General features: G+C 48.9%; 1 protein-coding gene, 1 long non-coding RNA gene and 1 pseudogene across 2 annotated transcripts; 1 reads left to right on the forward strand and 2 right to left on the reverse strand.

Annotated features, from left to right (window-relative positions):
- Positions 1-421: 421 nt before the first annotated feature.
- On the reverse strand, positions 422-1347 carry LOC120675020 (annotated as a pseudogene).
- A 4349-nt stretch (positions 1348-5696) lies between these two features.
- On the reverse strand, positions 5697-7916 carry LOC120675792 (WAT1-related protein At5g07050-like). Its single transcript, XM_039957002.1, has 5 exons — positions 7611-7916; positions 7443-7505; positions 7083-7199; positions 6544-6961; positions 5697-6441 (listed from the first exon to the last, which is right to left on the reverse strand). The coding sequence occupies exons 1-5, from the start codon at positions 7802-7804 to the stop codon at positions 6037-6039; spliced, it is 1197 nt and encodes a 398-aa protein (XP_039812936.1). The 5' UTR covers positions 7805-7916; the 3' UTR covers positions 5697-6036.
- Positions 7917-12559: 4643 nt separating this feature from the next.
- On the forward strand, positions 12560-13694 carry LOC120674190. The gene is made up of 3 exons (XR_005675005.1): positions 12560-12671; positions 13061-13388; positions 13481-13694. It is a non-coding gene; the product is annotated as an uncharacterized LOC120674190 (long non-coding RNA).
- The last annotated feature ends 1167 nt before the right edge of the window (positions 13695-14861 follow it).

Consider the following 14861-nt stretch of genomic DNA (forward strand, 5'->3'; position numbering starts at 1 on the left):
TAGCCGTGCACTACAGTAACCGCGCGGCCCAGCCGGCCCGTGGGCCGTGACAAACACGCTGCTGTGTTGCCTCCCACCAGTGTTCAGGGACTAGGCCAGCTAGTGGGGCGGGGTCAGATGGAGATTTTGGGGCGGGTTTTCGAATGGGGATCTGTTTGTGTAGGTAGTAACAGGTTTAGAGGCCAACGGTTGGGGCGGGGTGGGCTGCATTCGCGGGTTGGGGCGGGGAGGGGATAGAAACAGATCGCCTGCTCCGCAAGAAGCCAAGAAGGCGACACCACCGCTTCCTCCGCTGGCCCGCCGCCGCCGCCGCCGGCGGCTTCAAGGCCCGTTTCCAGGCCGACTCGGGGATCCCCGGCGTCATCGGCGCCATCTACACCACACACATCCCCATCATCGCGCCCAAGGTCTCGGTCGCCACCTACCTCAGCCCGCCGCCGTCGCCCTCGAGCGCGTGGCAGGTGTTGACGACCATGCCGGCGCCGGGGGCGCGCCTGCGCTCTTGCCCCATCCGCTTGGCGAGAGCCACGAACTCCTTGGTCACGCAGGCGTCAGGCGGGTGGAAGACGAGGCCGTGGTCCCGCAGAAGGGCGTGCCCGGGGTCCGCCCACCCGACGTTGTACGAGGCGGCGAGGCAGTGCATCAGGAGCACCACGTCGTTGGGCAGCCGTGCGGCCTCCCCCACCGCGAATGCCGCCATGCTGTCGTGGAGGACTACGACGCGGCGCTGGGTCGCAGAGAGCTCCTCCAGGAGCGCGCCGAGCGGGGCCCGCACGGCAGCGCAGAGGGCCTCGAAGAGGGGCAGCATGTGCGCCGGGAACGGGGACGCGGGGTCGGGGGCAGGGGACTCGTGCGCGGGGACCTCGAGCGCGCGGAAGCAGACCATGGAGAGGAGGAGGGAGTCGGCGGCGCCGCTGCCCCAGCCGGGGAGGCGCGCGGGCCTCCCGGAGGTGCGGCTCCGGCACTGCGAAGTGGACGGGGAGCCCCCGAGACGCGAGCAGCAGGGAGAGGTGCAGGAGCTGGTTCAGGTGGCCCTGCGCCGGGAACGGCACCGTCACATGGCCACGTCGGAGTCGGATTCCATCACCGTGGTGCGGTTTCGCTTGGGGATCAGAGAGGACAGTGGCATATGTGGTTACATCGATCAGTTTGGTGAGGAAATTGCATAACCCACCATTGGTGGGGCGGATTGGAGTAGATTGATTAGTTAAATATATGGGTTGGGGCAGGTTGGCAAAAATTAATTGTACTGCTGCGGGTAGGGGCGGGGAAGTGGCGGGTATGTCCCCGTTAGCAGGCCTATCAGGGACCGTGCTGCTGCTGCTTCACTGCATACGCGCGGCCCATCTCCAGCAGCACCGGCTGCCCCAGCGGGAGCCGGCAGCGCCTCCCAAGTCCCAATAATTCCCCGGCGCAGCCATTCAGGGCAAGCTGACGTCGCCGCACTACTCGGGCTCGGGCGCCGGCATACCGGCCGTTCCAGTCCAGCAGGCGCCCGGCTGGTCACTGGTGCGCTCGGCGGAAAGCACGAGTACAGCCGCGCGCGGGGGCCGGCAGGGGCGACCCCGCGTCTGCGCACGCCGGGGGTGCGAGCCCGGCCGGCGGGGCGCCGCGCCGTCGCGTCGGGCGCCCCGGCCGGTTCCCCACGCCGCCCTTGCCCTGCGGGTGCGAGGCAAATTTGGACAGGGTTTCGAAAGGGCGTTTGAGAAAGACGTGGGGTTTGGGTCTGCCGGCCGCTTTCGCCCCGCGTTCGCCGGGCTCCCCGCCGCGCCCTTGGTGGGTGTGCACGACGACGACGTGATCGGACTGTGCGGCGTCGCGTCGCAGCTCGTCGAGGCTAGCTATACAGCCTGCTTTGCGCAACGTATTTTTTCCATCTGGTATAGTGGGCGCACGATGGCTCTTGGAGCTTCGTTCATCAGTTCACGAGGATTAATCTGATAGCTACTGTATTAGCTAGGCTATTATTATGGGCAGCCGTACGTAGTACTATGCTGTGTCCGCCGCTTGGACCAAGCGATCTGATCCCACATCATCATGGTAAAGCATGCTCTCTGAAGGCCGACCCAATGGTTGGATCACTGGTGGTAATAAACGGCCGGCTCAAACCTTCTCCGTGTCATGTGCACAGTTTCACAATCTTCATGTTCCAAATCAGGAGTGAACTCTGATCCTGCCGACTTAGCCAACCCGAGACAATTATATCTATCTATTAACACTTGCAAGCTCTCTCCACCAAAAGAAAAAGGCCGCAGACCCAACAATGCAACACAAAGTAAAACGAATCTGCCATTGCTTAGCCTGATCTCCAGATCTTTCCTTGTTGCATTCGCAACTCGTTCCCTCTGACGTGCGCCAGATTATTCTACGCATCAAAGGGGGGACTAGACCAAAAAAGGCGCCCTTCTGATTTGTAGTTGCGGCTTGCGGCCTCATTTGATTCAGTGCTATCTGAGTAGGGAAACCTCAGGCAAACCACTAGCTAGCCATCGTGGCTCGGATGTGGAGGGGGCTCGGGCCGCAACAGCAACTGCCGCCCTCCTCCTCCTCCTCGCGAAAGCGCGCCCTGCCCCCCTGCTTTTCTGACGACTCGCCCCGGCAAGGAGCAAGCAATGCGGCCTCCATGATTTCCCTCCAGGCCTCCACCGAGAGCGACGCCTCCGCCCGCCTGCCTGCTCGGCTCCTTGTAGGTATCGACTAGCCGCCTCGTCTCGGTCTCGCCGTGGATTGGCCGTCAGGCCCGGCGCAAAGGCGTGCCGAAGCATCGCAATGCGGAGGAGTTCCGGGTTTGGTGAAAAGAAGGAGCTCCGTTCCTGAACACGGGTCTGCCTGCCTGCCTGCCTGCTTTGTCCTCTGCGCAACGAGCAGGGGGTTATGTGGAGAAACGTTGGCGCACGGCGCCGCACTCAGCTAGGCCGGGTGGACGCATCTACGGCTACCAGGGCTCTGCTGCAAGGTGCCGTGCAGGTAATAACTCCGGTAAAGATACATCCACTCGGGGGCATTAAAGTTGTGCTAATCGGGCGGATTAGTGCTCTGCTTATAAAGGTAAAGCTGATATGAGGATTTGGCATTAAGAAATGCGAGCGCACAGCCAAATCTTTGTTCGATTTGGGTTTCCTTGTGATGCTGGGCTGAAAATTCAGTCTAGCCTATCGCTTCGGGATGAACCTGATAGCAGCAAAACGACAGGTCAATTGCCACTCTCAGGATTCAGCCGCACCGTGCGATGCGTATGAAAGCACAAGGAGACAAGTGGCACGATACTTATTAATAGTATATGAGCAAGCAGAAGTTATCTACACGATACTTATTAATAGTATATGAGCAAGCAGAAGTTATCTACTTCAATTTTCATTATTACTACTATTTCTAGAACTGGGGCCTAAGATAAGGAAGCAAACGGTTACCTGCTAGGAGTAGGAGACACGGGAAAAAAGATCAACTAATATTTTAAACCTACTTTGGATGAATTTTTGGGATGAAATTTTGGCTATAGATGACAATAAGAAAAAAAAAGATTAACACAAACACAAAATGAAAAGGAAAAGGAAGACCTCTAGCCTTAGCGACAAGTATCCAAACAAATGTTCATGGATCCATACCATCAATCATCCATCATTCGCTGAGTGATCAGACGACGTTACGCGCATCATGTCATGTCAGTTCATGCTCCTGCAACGAATCGCAAAGTTATGGTTCAGTTTTCACGCAATAAGGTGCTCTATTAGTGGAGTCTGAATGCAAGTCCATAAGCCCCCCACTGATTCTGGTGACGAGTACATGCCTTTGCACAATGCATTTCATACATGCAGGTGCTCAGTGATGCATGCATGCTGAATGGGACACACTCGTCGGATCAATGGAATACTACTGTGCGCTTATATAAGCACCCTGCCTTGCACATTGACAAATAAAAACAAATGAGGTGTTTGATGAAAACATAGAACAGTTCCACTACTTTAGCAATAAAATAGGGAAAAGTCTGTTTTTCAACCTTAAACTATCATGATAGTCCGATTTTAGCCCTTGAACTACGAAACCGGACATCCTACACCTCCAACTAACGAAACCGTTTGAAAAACAACCTTGGTTCAGCCAAAGGCGGTTTTGCTACAGTAAAATTTCCGAATTTCTGGAATTTCACACCTCTCTCAATTAAATAATAAAGAAATCATAGTTAATATTGTCTAAAAATCATGATATTTTTTTGAGAGGTAGATCAAAAGACAAGGAATCTATTTTGGATAGATGTGCTACAATAGACATAAAGGAATTTGAATTATAAAATTTTAAAAATAGGTAGAATTCAAAATTCCTTGATTTTTTAGGTCAGCTAAACCTATGATAAAAATGCATTAAAAATATGATAATTCAAAATTTTTTATTTAGTTTAGTTAGGTACTTTTTATTGGCCCAAGTTCTATAGAAAATTCATAAATTAAAATTTGAGGAATCAAATTTGATTCAAATTTGAGCATTGCGAAGGAATTCAAAAACTTTCATAAAAACTTGGGCCAATAAAAAATACCTTATTAAACTAAATAAAAAATTATGAATTATCATATTTTTATTTTATTTTTATCAAAGGTTTAGCTAACCCAAAAATTCAAGAAATTTCGAATTCTACCCATTTTTAAAATTTTATAATTCAAATTTCATTATGTTTAATGTATCACATCTAGCCAAAATAAATTCCTTATCTTTTTATCTACCTCCCAAAAAATATCATGATTTTTAGACAATATTAACTATGCTATCTTTCTTATTTAATTGAGAGAGGTGTGAAATTCCAGAAATTCGAAATGTTACTGTAGCAAACCGCCCTCAAAACAGCTTGCTACAGTGCTCGAGGGGGTGATTCGGACGGTTTTGCCAGTTTTAGGGCCTAGGTTACCCGGTTTCGTAGTAGGAGGTTGAAAAACGGACTTCTTGACTAGTTCGAGGTTGTAAAATAGACTTATCCCAATAAAATATAGTAATATTTGGAAATTACTACTACAGAAGAATCTAGTAAAAGCCATTTTCAAAAAATAATTTAAAATAATTAAATTGTAGATATATTTGTGTTCAAAACTAAACTGTGTTACCTACCTGCATCATAAAACGACAAATATTTTGATACTGGTAGAGTATTTGATCGGCCAATCCTGTCCTTTCTTGTTCAGTAGATGAGAATCCCATAGTGGATGATCTTCCAAATTGTATGATGAACTTGTTTGCCGAAGATATCTCGGTTCGTAGTTAATGGAAATTTTGCTTCTGCCAAAAAATATCAGTTAGGAGACAATAACTGTGCAAATATAAACAACAGTTTGGGATTAATCACAAATGCCTTATTTGGGTAGACCCGGATCTCGGTCCACCCAAACAGGCCAACAAAGTGCTAAAGTTTGTCTTATTACTCGTCGGAGTATCTAACTACATCTAGAGGAGGGCAAGAATGAAGTTGCCATGAATTATCATATCACACTTGACAAGGGAAGAAAGGAAGAAACTACACCGTTTATTTTAATTTTCTCGCTTGTAGATCCCGTTGTGAATGTGAGAATGGCGCAATAATTTTACCGTACCCCTGTTTCAGAATTCCCGGATGCAAATAAATCCTTGATCTTTCAAAGACAAAGTTCAGGTTGGATCTGAGCATACTGAAACAAACACTTGATTTCCTATAGTAAACTACGATGACACAAGTCTCAGAACATAACGCTCTTTTTTCCACAGGAAAGCATATTAGAATACAATTTAAATATACTAGTAGGTCCATCATATTACAAAAAGGATAGCAAAAAAAAAGGAAAAAGGGTCACAGAACAAAATTATTCCAGTCCTTCCACTCTGCAGTGCAGGTGCAGCCTCTCTCAATCATCCGACCCTAATGCATGCAGCGTCAGTATACACATCATTTCAGGGGACACACGCATAGGCACATGACAAGACAGTTAGCACTTGGGAGTCTTGGACAAGGCCTCTTCCATCCAGCTGCTAGCCGCGTGCGCTCAGCTAATTGCTAGTACCTTGGAATCGCAGGTCGCATCAAACTGCACCAGCTCCGTGTCCGTCGGAGGATGACTTCACCCCATTCGCCTTCTTGCACTCCGAGTCATCCCCAACAGCGGCGGCGGCGGCGATCTCCTTGATGAACGTGGCATCGTCGTAGATTCCGATCGTCTTGGATGACGCCACGGGAAGCTCCATGGACTCTTGTTCTTCCTTCTCCTGGGTCTCCTTGTGCTTGCCCCAGAGCACCGAGTAGAGCCCCATCACGATCAGGACGGCGCCGAGGACGCCGCCGAGGAATATCTTCTCGGAGAGGATGAAGGAGCCCGTGACCGCCACGATGATCATCATCAGGGGGCTGAACGCCGACGCGAACACCGGCCCGGTCTTCTGGATCACCAGGCCTTGCACGTAGTACGCTATGCTCGACGTCACAATGCCCTGAAACATCATGTGGATGCGAATGCGATCGACATTATTAGCACAGCAATTATTGTATACTCTACAGCGGCGATGGAAATCGACGGGAGGGATCAGACTTACGGCGTATGCGGCGGCGAGGAGGTTCATGTCGAAGCCGATGGTCCAGACGGAGGGGCGGTGCTCCATGGCGAAGGTGACGACGATGGCCTGGAGGGTGCCGACGAAGCAGATGAGGGTGGTGAGGGAGAGCGGCGCCGCGTACTGCTTCAGGGTGTGCGCCTGCAGGATGAAGAGCGAGGCCCAGGCGAGGGTGGCGATGATGACGAAGAGCGAGCCCAGGAACCACTCCCTGCCGCTGGGGTCGATGGCGGCGACGGGCGCCTCCGCGCCGTGCCCGTGCGCCTGCACGTGGCTGCTCCACGCCATCTTCATCAGCGGGCCCTTGTACAGCGTCATCATCATCGCGCCGGCCACCGTCACCAGCGTCCCGGCCACCTTCGCCTGGCACCTCACCTTCTTCAGGTCCACCTTCTCCATCCTTCATGCACACGGGCCAATGGGGAACGACAATGTTAGACGCGTGGTCTTCGATCAATTAAGCAGCTATTTTTCTCTTGCTTTCGTTCGTCACGTTCTTCAGTCACACATGAGATGTATACCTGAAAATCACGGCCATCACGAAGGTCATGGCCGGAAGGATGTTGCTCATGGCGCACGCGAAGGTCGGGCCGGTGAACTTCAGGCCGGCGTAGTAGAAGTTCTGGTCGATCACAGGCCTGCAGTTACCAACAAACACGTACGCACGAGGTTAATGGCATGTTATTAGACTTCAGAAAAGCCGACAATTATTTCGTGATGCACTACTACTAGACAGTACGGTACTAAACGCCTTTTATGAGGCAGCAAAAGAATAGAATCTTCGAATTGGAGTGTCCACTTATCCATGTCTTTTCCTTAAAGATGTCAAGTTTGGTACACAAAATGACACGAAACACAGAAATTTATTTGCGTGAACTAACCCGAGCAGTGCCAGTACGAAGATCTGGAGGAAGACTGGCCACGTCATCTTGGGCCTCACCTTCCTGCCATTTCCAATCAGATGGTGATACGATCAGTTTCAGAGGATGAGAACAAGAGAATTTCATTTTGTGTGGTGATTGATCAGATCCAGATAGCTAGCTAGCTACCTCTCGAGGAGGAGAGCAAATGGAGCAATGGAGACGGTGGCGAAGGCGTGGCGGTAGACGACGAGCACGTAGTGGCTCATGCCATGGTTGAGGGAGACCTTGGTGATGACGTTCATGCCGGCGTAGCCGAACTGCAGGGAGATCATGGCGATGTAAGGCTTGGCCTTCTCGAAGAAGTCACCGTAGCAGCCCATGGCGACGCAGCCTCTAGGGTAACAGCAAGCTGCGAGCTTGGAGATCAGCAGGGTGGCTACTGGCTAGCAGGCGAACTCAAGGAGCAAGACAAGGCCTTGAGCTGAAGGAGATGTGCCGGGTGCGCTGCTCTATTTATATGCTCGCGGCAGGGGCATTTCCGTCAGCGCGCTGGAGCTGAATTTCCGAGTAAGGCTCGCTCCTCAAAGGCTGGTTGGTTGCATTGGCCCCTTCCACGCTGGAAACCGTTTGTGCGCAGACGTCGGCTTTTCTCCGCGAGTGGCATCGTGGGTGGCTGGGCCAGGACGGGCCCACACGTCAGTTGCAGAAGGCCTGCTGTGGTGGAGGCAAAGTGAAGATCACACCTGGAGAAACAAGGAGATCTCCACGGTTCCCTACTACTGTTTGTGGTTGGGGATAGTGCTGTAGCATCAGTCCTGATTACATTAGCAAGGGAATTTAAGTGGCAAACCAACAAGAGCATCAGTCCAGATCAGATGCTTGCGCATATTGGAAGACAGAGGAATCATCAGAGGTCGTCTCCGATGTCACAGATCACAGTACTGAATCCAGCCAGAGGCAGGCAGCATCCATGATCAGGATATGCAGTTGCAAACTTGTAGCCGACGACATGCGTGATGCGTCTTTGCCCGGTTGCTGTTCCGATTGTGGTTGCCAAATTCAACATCACTGGTCGGCGAGGAGCTCTAGCTCCATGCCAGGATGTGCCGACACCACCTCATGCTATTTTCAGAATTGTTTTGTTCTTTCCTCCCTGAAACTCCAATGGCTATTGCTTTGCTCCTCTGATTGCAAATAATATCGCTAAGCCGGACAGATATAGAATCACTACTGAATAAATACGTTTTTTTTTGTTTTGCAAAAGTGCTCTGAGGTCTGAGCCGAGCTGAGTGCCGCCGTATTTCCATGGAGATGTCGCCGTCGAGCTTCTAAAGGAGAGAGCATTACAATATTCCAAGGACTAGCTCTTATATGCTGAACAATATAGACGTGGAGTTCACTGGTGTCGAGCACTACAACTAATAAAAATGCTAGCTTTTGTTTTCTGGGCGACGCAACCGTCACCACAAGAAGGACGAAATGATCAAATGATGCAGTGCACGGCGGACGCAATGCGACGCGAGCGCGGCTGCGGAAAGCTACATCCCCCGGCCGTTCTGCGAGCAGGAGAAACGACCCAGAAGGCAGACCTGGTCTTAGTGCGATCTATGATGGACCATTTTTTAGTACCGGATTTGATGGATGCCTGTGTACCGGTCGCCTAGGGAGTTTCACTTAATTTGAAGACAATTTTGCAGAGTTATATTTTTAGTTCATGGGTTTGTTGATGGAAGGAAAAATAAAGCACTTCTATCACAAATATGTATTCCTTCTTCTGTCTAAAAAGAATGTAAGTATCACTTCCAAAAAAAATAGTAGGTCTATTGGGTACCCTGAGTATAGAATAAGGTACTGCATACCCGAGCCAACCTGTCGGACCCGACCGGACTCGACTTGCGTCTGTTTTTCTTTTCATTCGGTTTTTTTACTGCCCGCCGGTTTTTCCCCACCTCCCTGTCCCCCAGCTCGCAAGTCGCAAATAGATCGTGCCCCACCCACGATCCTCCGTACCGTTCCTCCCGCCGGCGAAACAGATCCTCGCTCCATCCGTCCTCCCGCCGGCGATCCTCCGGTGATGCGCCGGGCGCCGCCCTCCCCCGTGCCTTCCATCCTCGCCGGCTCTCATCCCGCCCCGGCAACACCCTGCGCCGCCCTCTGCCGCCGGCTGCCATCGGCGGGCTTCCCGTCGGTGACCCTCGGGCTACCCCCGCGAAGGGCTGCGCAGCCGGCCCCCCTCCCGACCCGGCGAGGCACCCTCGCCTGTCCCCAATCTCGCGATTCGGGCCATCCCCGGCGACCCTCTGGTGAGGCGCGGTCCTGTCCCCCCCCTCGCCGTCCGGCGAGGTCCTACTCCGCCGGCTACCTGCAGCCTCTGGACGTCAGCGCGTCGCCCTCCCCGACGCGCTCCTCCTCGTGCTTGCCCGCCTCGGATCCACGGCCAAGGCTGCGCGCACAAGCAGTGTCGCTCGGCGGTGGCGCCCGCTCTGGACCGAGCTCGACGTGCTGGTGTTCCGCCGCGTCGACCCCGACACGCTCGCCGGCCTGCTCGCCAGGGCCAGGCACCCCATCCTCCGCCGCCTCGAGATCTAGATCTCCATGCCGGATCGGGCGCTCCTGGGCTGGAAGATGTCCTCGCAACTCCGCGCCGCCGAGGAGCACAACCCGGAGGAGCACATCTTCAACGTGGCCAGCCGGGACTACCTCGGCGTCCCGGCGCTCCCTCCTCCCTACGCCGCCCCCTCCCGATGGCTCTCCCCTCCTCCTGGGCCGATGGCGCTGCCTCCGCCTGACGCCGTCCCTCCTCCTGATGGCGCTCCCTCCTCCCAGCTCGTGGTCCGTTCCGGACGCCGTTCCTCCCGTTGCTGATCCGGGTACTGGTGCCGCCCACCTCCCGCTGCTGGCCAGCCCCTGCGTGTTCCCGCATTCATGGAGACGATTTCCCGTTCCTAATGCCGCTCAATCCTCCCATCGCCGTTCCGCGAGTCCGATCTGCCCTCCCGTCTCCGGCGATCCTCCTCCGGCCTGCCTTCTATCAGGTGATTCCCCCACCGGCTCAAGGTCCCCTTCAATTTCCTCATGTTTTGTTGTTCCTACGATTAATTTTGTGCTGCCCATTGAACACCATGGTTGCCGCTGCGGAGGTCTTGTAGTTGGACAGGAACGCCTTTTAGAATTTTCTCATGTTAGTTTAGTGTTATGTCAGTCTCGGTTTCGTGAGATTGTAGAGAAGATTTAGCTCAACACAATATTTAAGTTATAAAATTAGATTTGTACCATTAAAAGATCCAAAAGTTAGATATATACCATTGGACCCACATGTCATTGACTCATGTGAACCCCACCTGTCAGTGAGATAATGATGGTATATATCTAACGTTGTGATCTTTTAATGGTACAGATCCAAATTTCCCTTAACCATTTGAACTTGTGCTAAACATGGGAAATGGATCTACTTGCTTTTTTTTCAAGAAATGTGTAAATTTACATGGAAATACAGGATGAAAAATTCTCCTCTGCTTTATTCTTCATTTAGGCCCTGAGTCCTGACCATGTAACCCTACAGAGGTTTCGTGTTGGTTGTGTTCATGAAACAGGGACTAATAATAATAAATGTAAAAGCAAAATATAGATGGAGAAACTTCGATTCCAGTCAGATATTCTTGACTATTAATCTGCAAGCATGTGCTGATACTTGAGCCTGGGAAAGGTTCAATTGATGGTTATTTGTGTTATCTTAAAGAGCTTGTAGAATGCCAAATTATAGGCTATATGTTTTCAACTTGTATGTGCATAGTTCTGAATTAGAAGTGCTAATTAGAATAATACGCTGACAGAGGCTGACACCAGCCTGATTTTGATGTGCATTCGTATGTCTAACACACTTTTTTTCATTCCAGTAGTCATTATATGCATTTCAGATTTATGTAATGAATCCAACTCAACATTTCATTCCTTCAAGCGATAAGTTACTCTTAAGAATTTAGGTGACTGCTTAGGCGTTCACTCACTACCGTATTACCCCTCCATGATCATTAAAGCCATGGTTACGCATTGAAATGTGCTCATGGTTTAATATTTTTTTTGAAAATACGGCAGGAGCACTGCTCATTCATATAAGGAGAGGAAGCAAGTGAGTTGTTACAGATGTAATATTACATAAATTGAACAAATCTCTCTCACACAAGAATGTGCTCATGGTTTATGCTGTCAGTCTTTGAATGCAACAAAAATGCTATTTACTGACTCTCACAAAAATCAACGTATGCAAATTGCAAAGTACCCATTTTTTATTACCACAACTAAGATGAATTGGCTCTTGCAAAATCATTGTATTCACTTTTGTTACTACAATGTCGGTGGACCAGTTTTTACAAAATAGTTGGGTTTTCTGTTCACAAACATAAGTTTTCTGCCCACATCTTTTTTTATTCACAGACTACCATTGTTGGCCGTGGGTACCACCATTGCATAATGTATCATGTGAATTTTTTGGTGTTTATGATTGGGTCGAGTATTATTTACCACATGAATTAAATAATGCTTTTTAGTAGTTGCAACTTCACCATTAATACTCTTAAAGTAATTCTGGTCGAAGTAACTATCTTTGTATTTTCAGTCTTAGCATCATTGAACTCTATTGAACCGGCATGCGGCTGCGGGGAATTAGGCAACGGTGACGGCATGGAGCTGGCAGTTGTGGGGGGTCCAACGGCGACGGCATCGAGCAAGCTGCTACGAGGTTTCTGGAGGTGGACAATGAGTTTCACATCACTGGATCGGCTAGTGCAGCTGCGTACAGTGGTGGAATTACAGGTATAATACAGACAAATCCCATCCAGTTGTAGATCTTAGTCGATCTGATTGAGCCTAATGACTTCATGTGTACATCCAAAATTTGTAGAGACTGGACTAGCCAACCAAATATTTGGTACTAGGCCAAATCCTGGATTGTTTAATTGCCTAATGCCTTATATATGAGATCATATGTTCGGATCAATATACTTTGCTAATCTAACTCAAGAGAGGAAATAATGGTTCATTGTACTATATTTTGTCTGATAAATATGTCTTGTTCCATCTATATGCTTGTGATACATGCCCTATGCCTTTGATTGATTTCTGTGTAAACAATGATCTTTGGTGTTCAATGTTCTGCCAGGTGACGAAAAGAATAATAATTAAAATCTGGGCACACACAGTTTGCACTATCAAACTCTGCAGCTAATGGAGGCATTACCAATTCATCAGGTCAAGGGAGATAACTGTTATTGTATTTGGGCATTAGTGGATTAACCAGTATCTCATTCCCATCTTTCTCATGAAACAATTGCTAGTTCCTGTAACCGTGCAGTCTCACACTCAGTATTTTGAGGTACGATGCATCTCAGTCAGTTTAGCAATATGAGCCATGTTTGGTCCACCAGTGTGTGGTAGTCCAGAGATGCAATGCGCACACATTTAGTTCTAGAAAATTCAACATTGCTTGGATTTGTTTGCTTTCAAAGGTTGCAAGTTGCAACATAATAAATGGAGAATCTTCATCCAAGTCAAACTTGAATTGCTCTTTGTAAGTTGTAAATTCTTCAAGAAATACTTATATATTTTACTTGTTAATATTACTACGTGTGATGCTGCAGATACCAGAGGGAGGAGGTGAAGATACAGGAGTGGGTGAGTTGCCAGAAATCTAAATGACTAAGTTTGAAGCTGGCTGCGCAGTGCAGTGTGATTGTTGATGAGTTTATTGGTGCATGGAGATCATCTGATACAATCATCATAGGTGAGGCATCGAGCAGGTGCAATGGAGCAAATTAGGATGATTGATATGATTCTCAACATGTCAGTGCATTCGGATGTGCGGATAATGTATCCAGAAGTCTCTTAATGACTGCCTTCTTTGCAATGAAAATTCTGGAATACTGTGATGGTGAAGGCCATGGCTGCCTAAAGACTAATATAAATCTGGTAAGCACAGTATACTATTTTCTTAAACTACATCCCATTTCTGCAATACCCCAATTTTCTTGTTAAAATATTATAGTTATGCTTTCTTGCAGGCACGATCAGCTGGGATGAGGGATGAGATGCTGCAGTACCGACGAGCTTCTCTAGTTTAGTATTGAAGGGTTCCCCTTCCATTTAAATATTTATCTGAATTATAGTGTGTGCTAGCTAGATCAGTGTCCCAGTGCCTCCTTTCATTGTCCATATATAAATGTTACCCTGTTACACAAATTAACTTGGTGAACAAATATGCTGCTAGTAAAGTCAGTCTATTGTATTTGATGGTGTTCTTCTGCCTATCCGTGACACATTCTCTCACAAATTCTTTTGCCAATGCATTTTTCGAATACAATGTTCGGAGATGGAGACAGACAGAGATAGCGTTTCCAAAATTTAGCGATCATTTTCCTCCAGCGATTAGGATTTATTTAGGAAGGATGCTTGGCGGAGATAGGAACGATGCTTGCCGGAGACGTGCGTGCGTGCGACTGACTACTGAGAGAAAAAAACAAGCACTGCCTGCTCGGTCCACGTACACGTCGGTCAAGAAACAAAAAAAACCAGACGCGCTCGCTTCTGTGCGTGCGGGTGAGCCGCGTCGGAACGTCTCGCGCTCGAAGAAAAACCGCTAGCGGGCTGCGCCAGGGGGGCACTCGAGTGCGCGCCGCCGGTTGGCTCGGGTATGGAATATTATTCCCTACCCAGGGTAGGGATTAGCCCTGTCCCCAAAAAAGAATGTATATATAATTTTATCCTAACTCAAACAGTTCTAATTTGACAAAATTTATACAAAAAATTAGCAATGATCATAATTCAAATAGATATAATTATTAGATTAACAATTAAATATATTTTCATATTATACCTATGTAGTCTTGTAGATGCTCATACTTTTCTCTATACATTTAGTAGAACTTAAGATATTTTATTTTTAAACAAAATTACAATGATATTTTTCTTTGGAACGGGGGGCGTATGGCATATATAGAATGACAGGTGGCTTGTCTCCAAACTCTAAATTTTAGCTTATATAAGTTGATTTTTCTATTTCTAGAAAAAACTTTGACGCCCTCTTACTATAATTTTGCTGTCATGGGCTGCTGTACCTGACCTTACATCGATTGAAGAGTCCATGTCTCACCGGTTCGACCTAAGTCACATACATGGCTTAGCTATTTCGCCTGTCCTTTTTGGGCTTTTGCTCTTCCTAAAGATGTGAACAGCAACCCGAGAAAGGAGGAGAGGACAGAGGAACGTGAGAAATCAAGCATGTATGAAGGCCAAGAAGAGAGGCGCATGCATGCATGCATGCTCGGATCAGATTCATTACTGCACAGTTACGTCAAGCGCTTCTCTTTCCCCTTTTCGCTGCATGCCCGTGCCCTCTCTTGCACTTTTGATTTCTTTGGAGACTTGGGGAGGCACACGATGAGA

This window comes from Panicum virgatum, chromosome 5N (assembly GCF_016808335.1).
Source record: "Panicum virgatum strain AP13 chromosome 5N, P.virgatum_v5, whole genome shotgun sequence".
Taxonomy (NCBI): Eukaryota; Viridiplantae; Streptophyta; class Magnoliopsida; order Poales; family Poaceae; genus Panicum; species Panicum virgatum.

Coding starts and splice junctions, on each gene's coding strand:
- LOC120675792 (XM_039957002.1), bottom strand. CDS start 7,804: ATGGGCTGCTACGGTGACTTCTTCGAGAAGGCCAAGCCTTACATCGCC. Junction 7,506..7,610: donor TTTGCTCTCCTCCTCGAGAG/GTAGCTAGCTAG, acceptor TGGAAATGGCAG/GAAGGTGAGGCCCAAGATGA. Junction 6,442..6,543: donor TCCTCGCCGCCGCATACGCC/GTAAGTCTGATC, acceptor ATGATGTTTCAG/GGCATTGTGACGTCGAGCAT.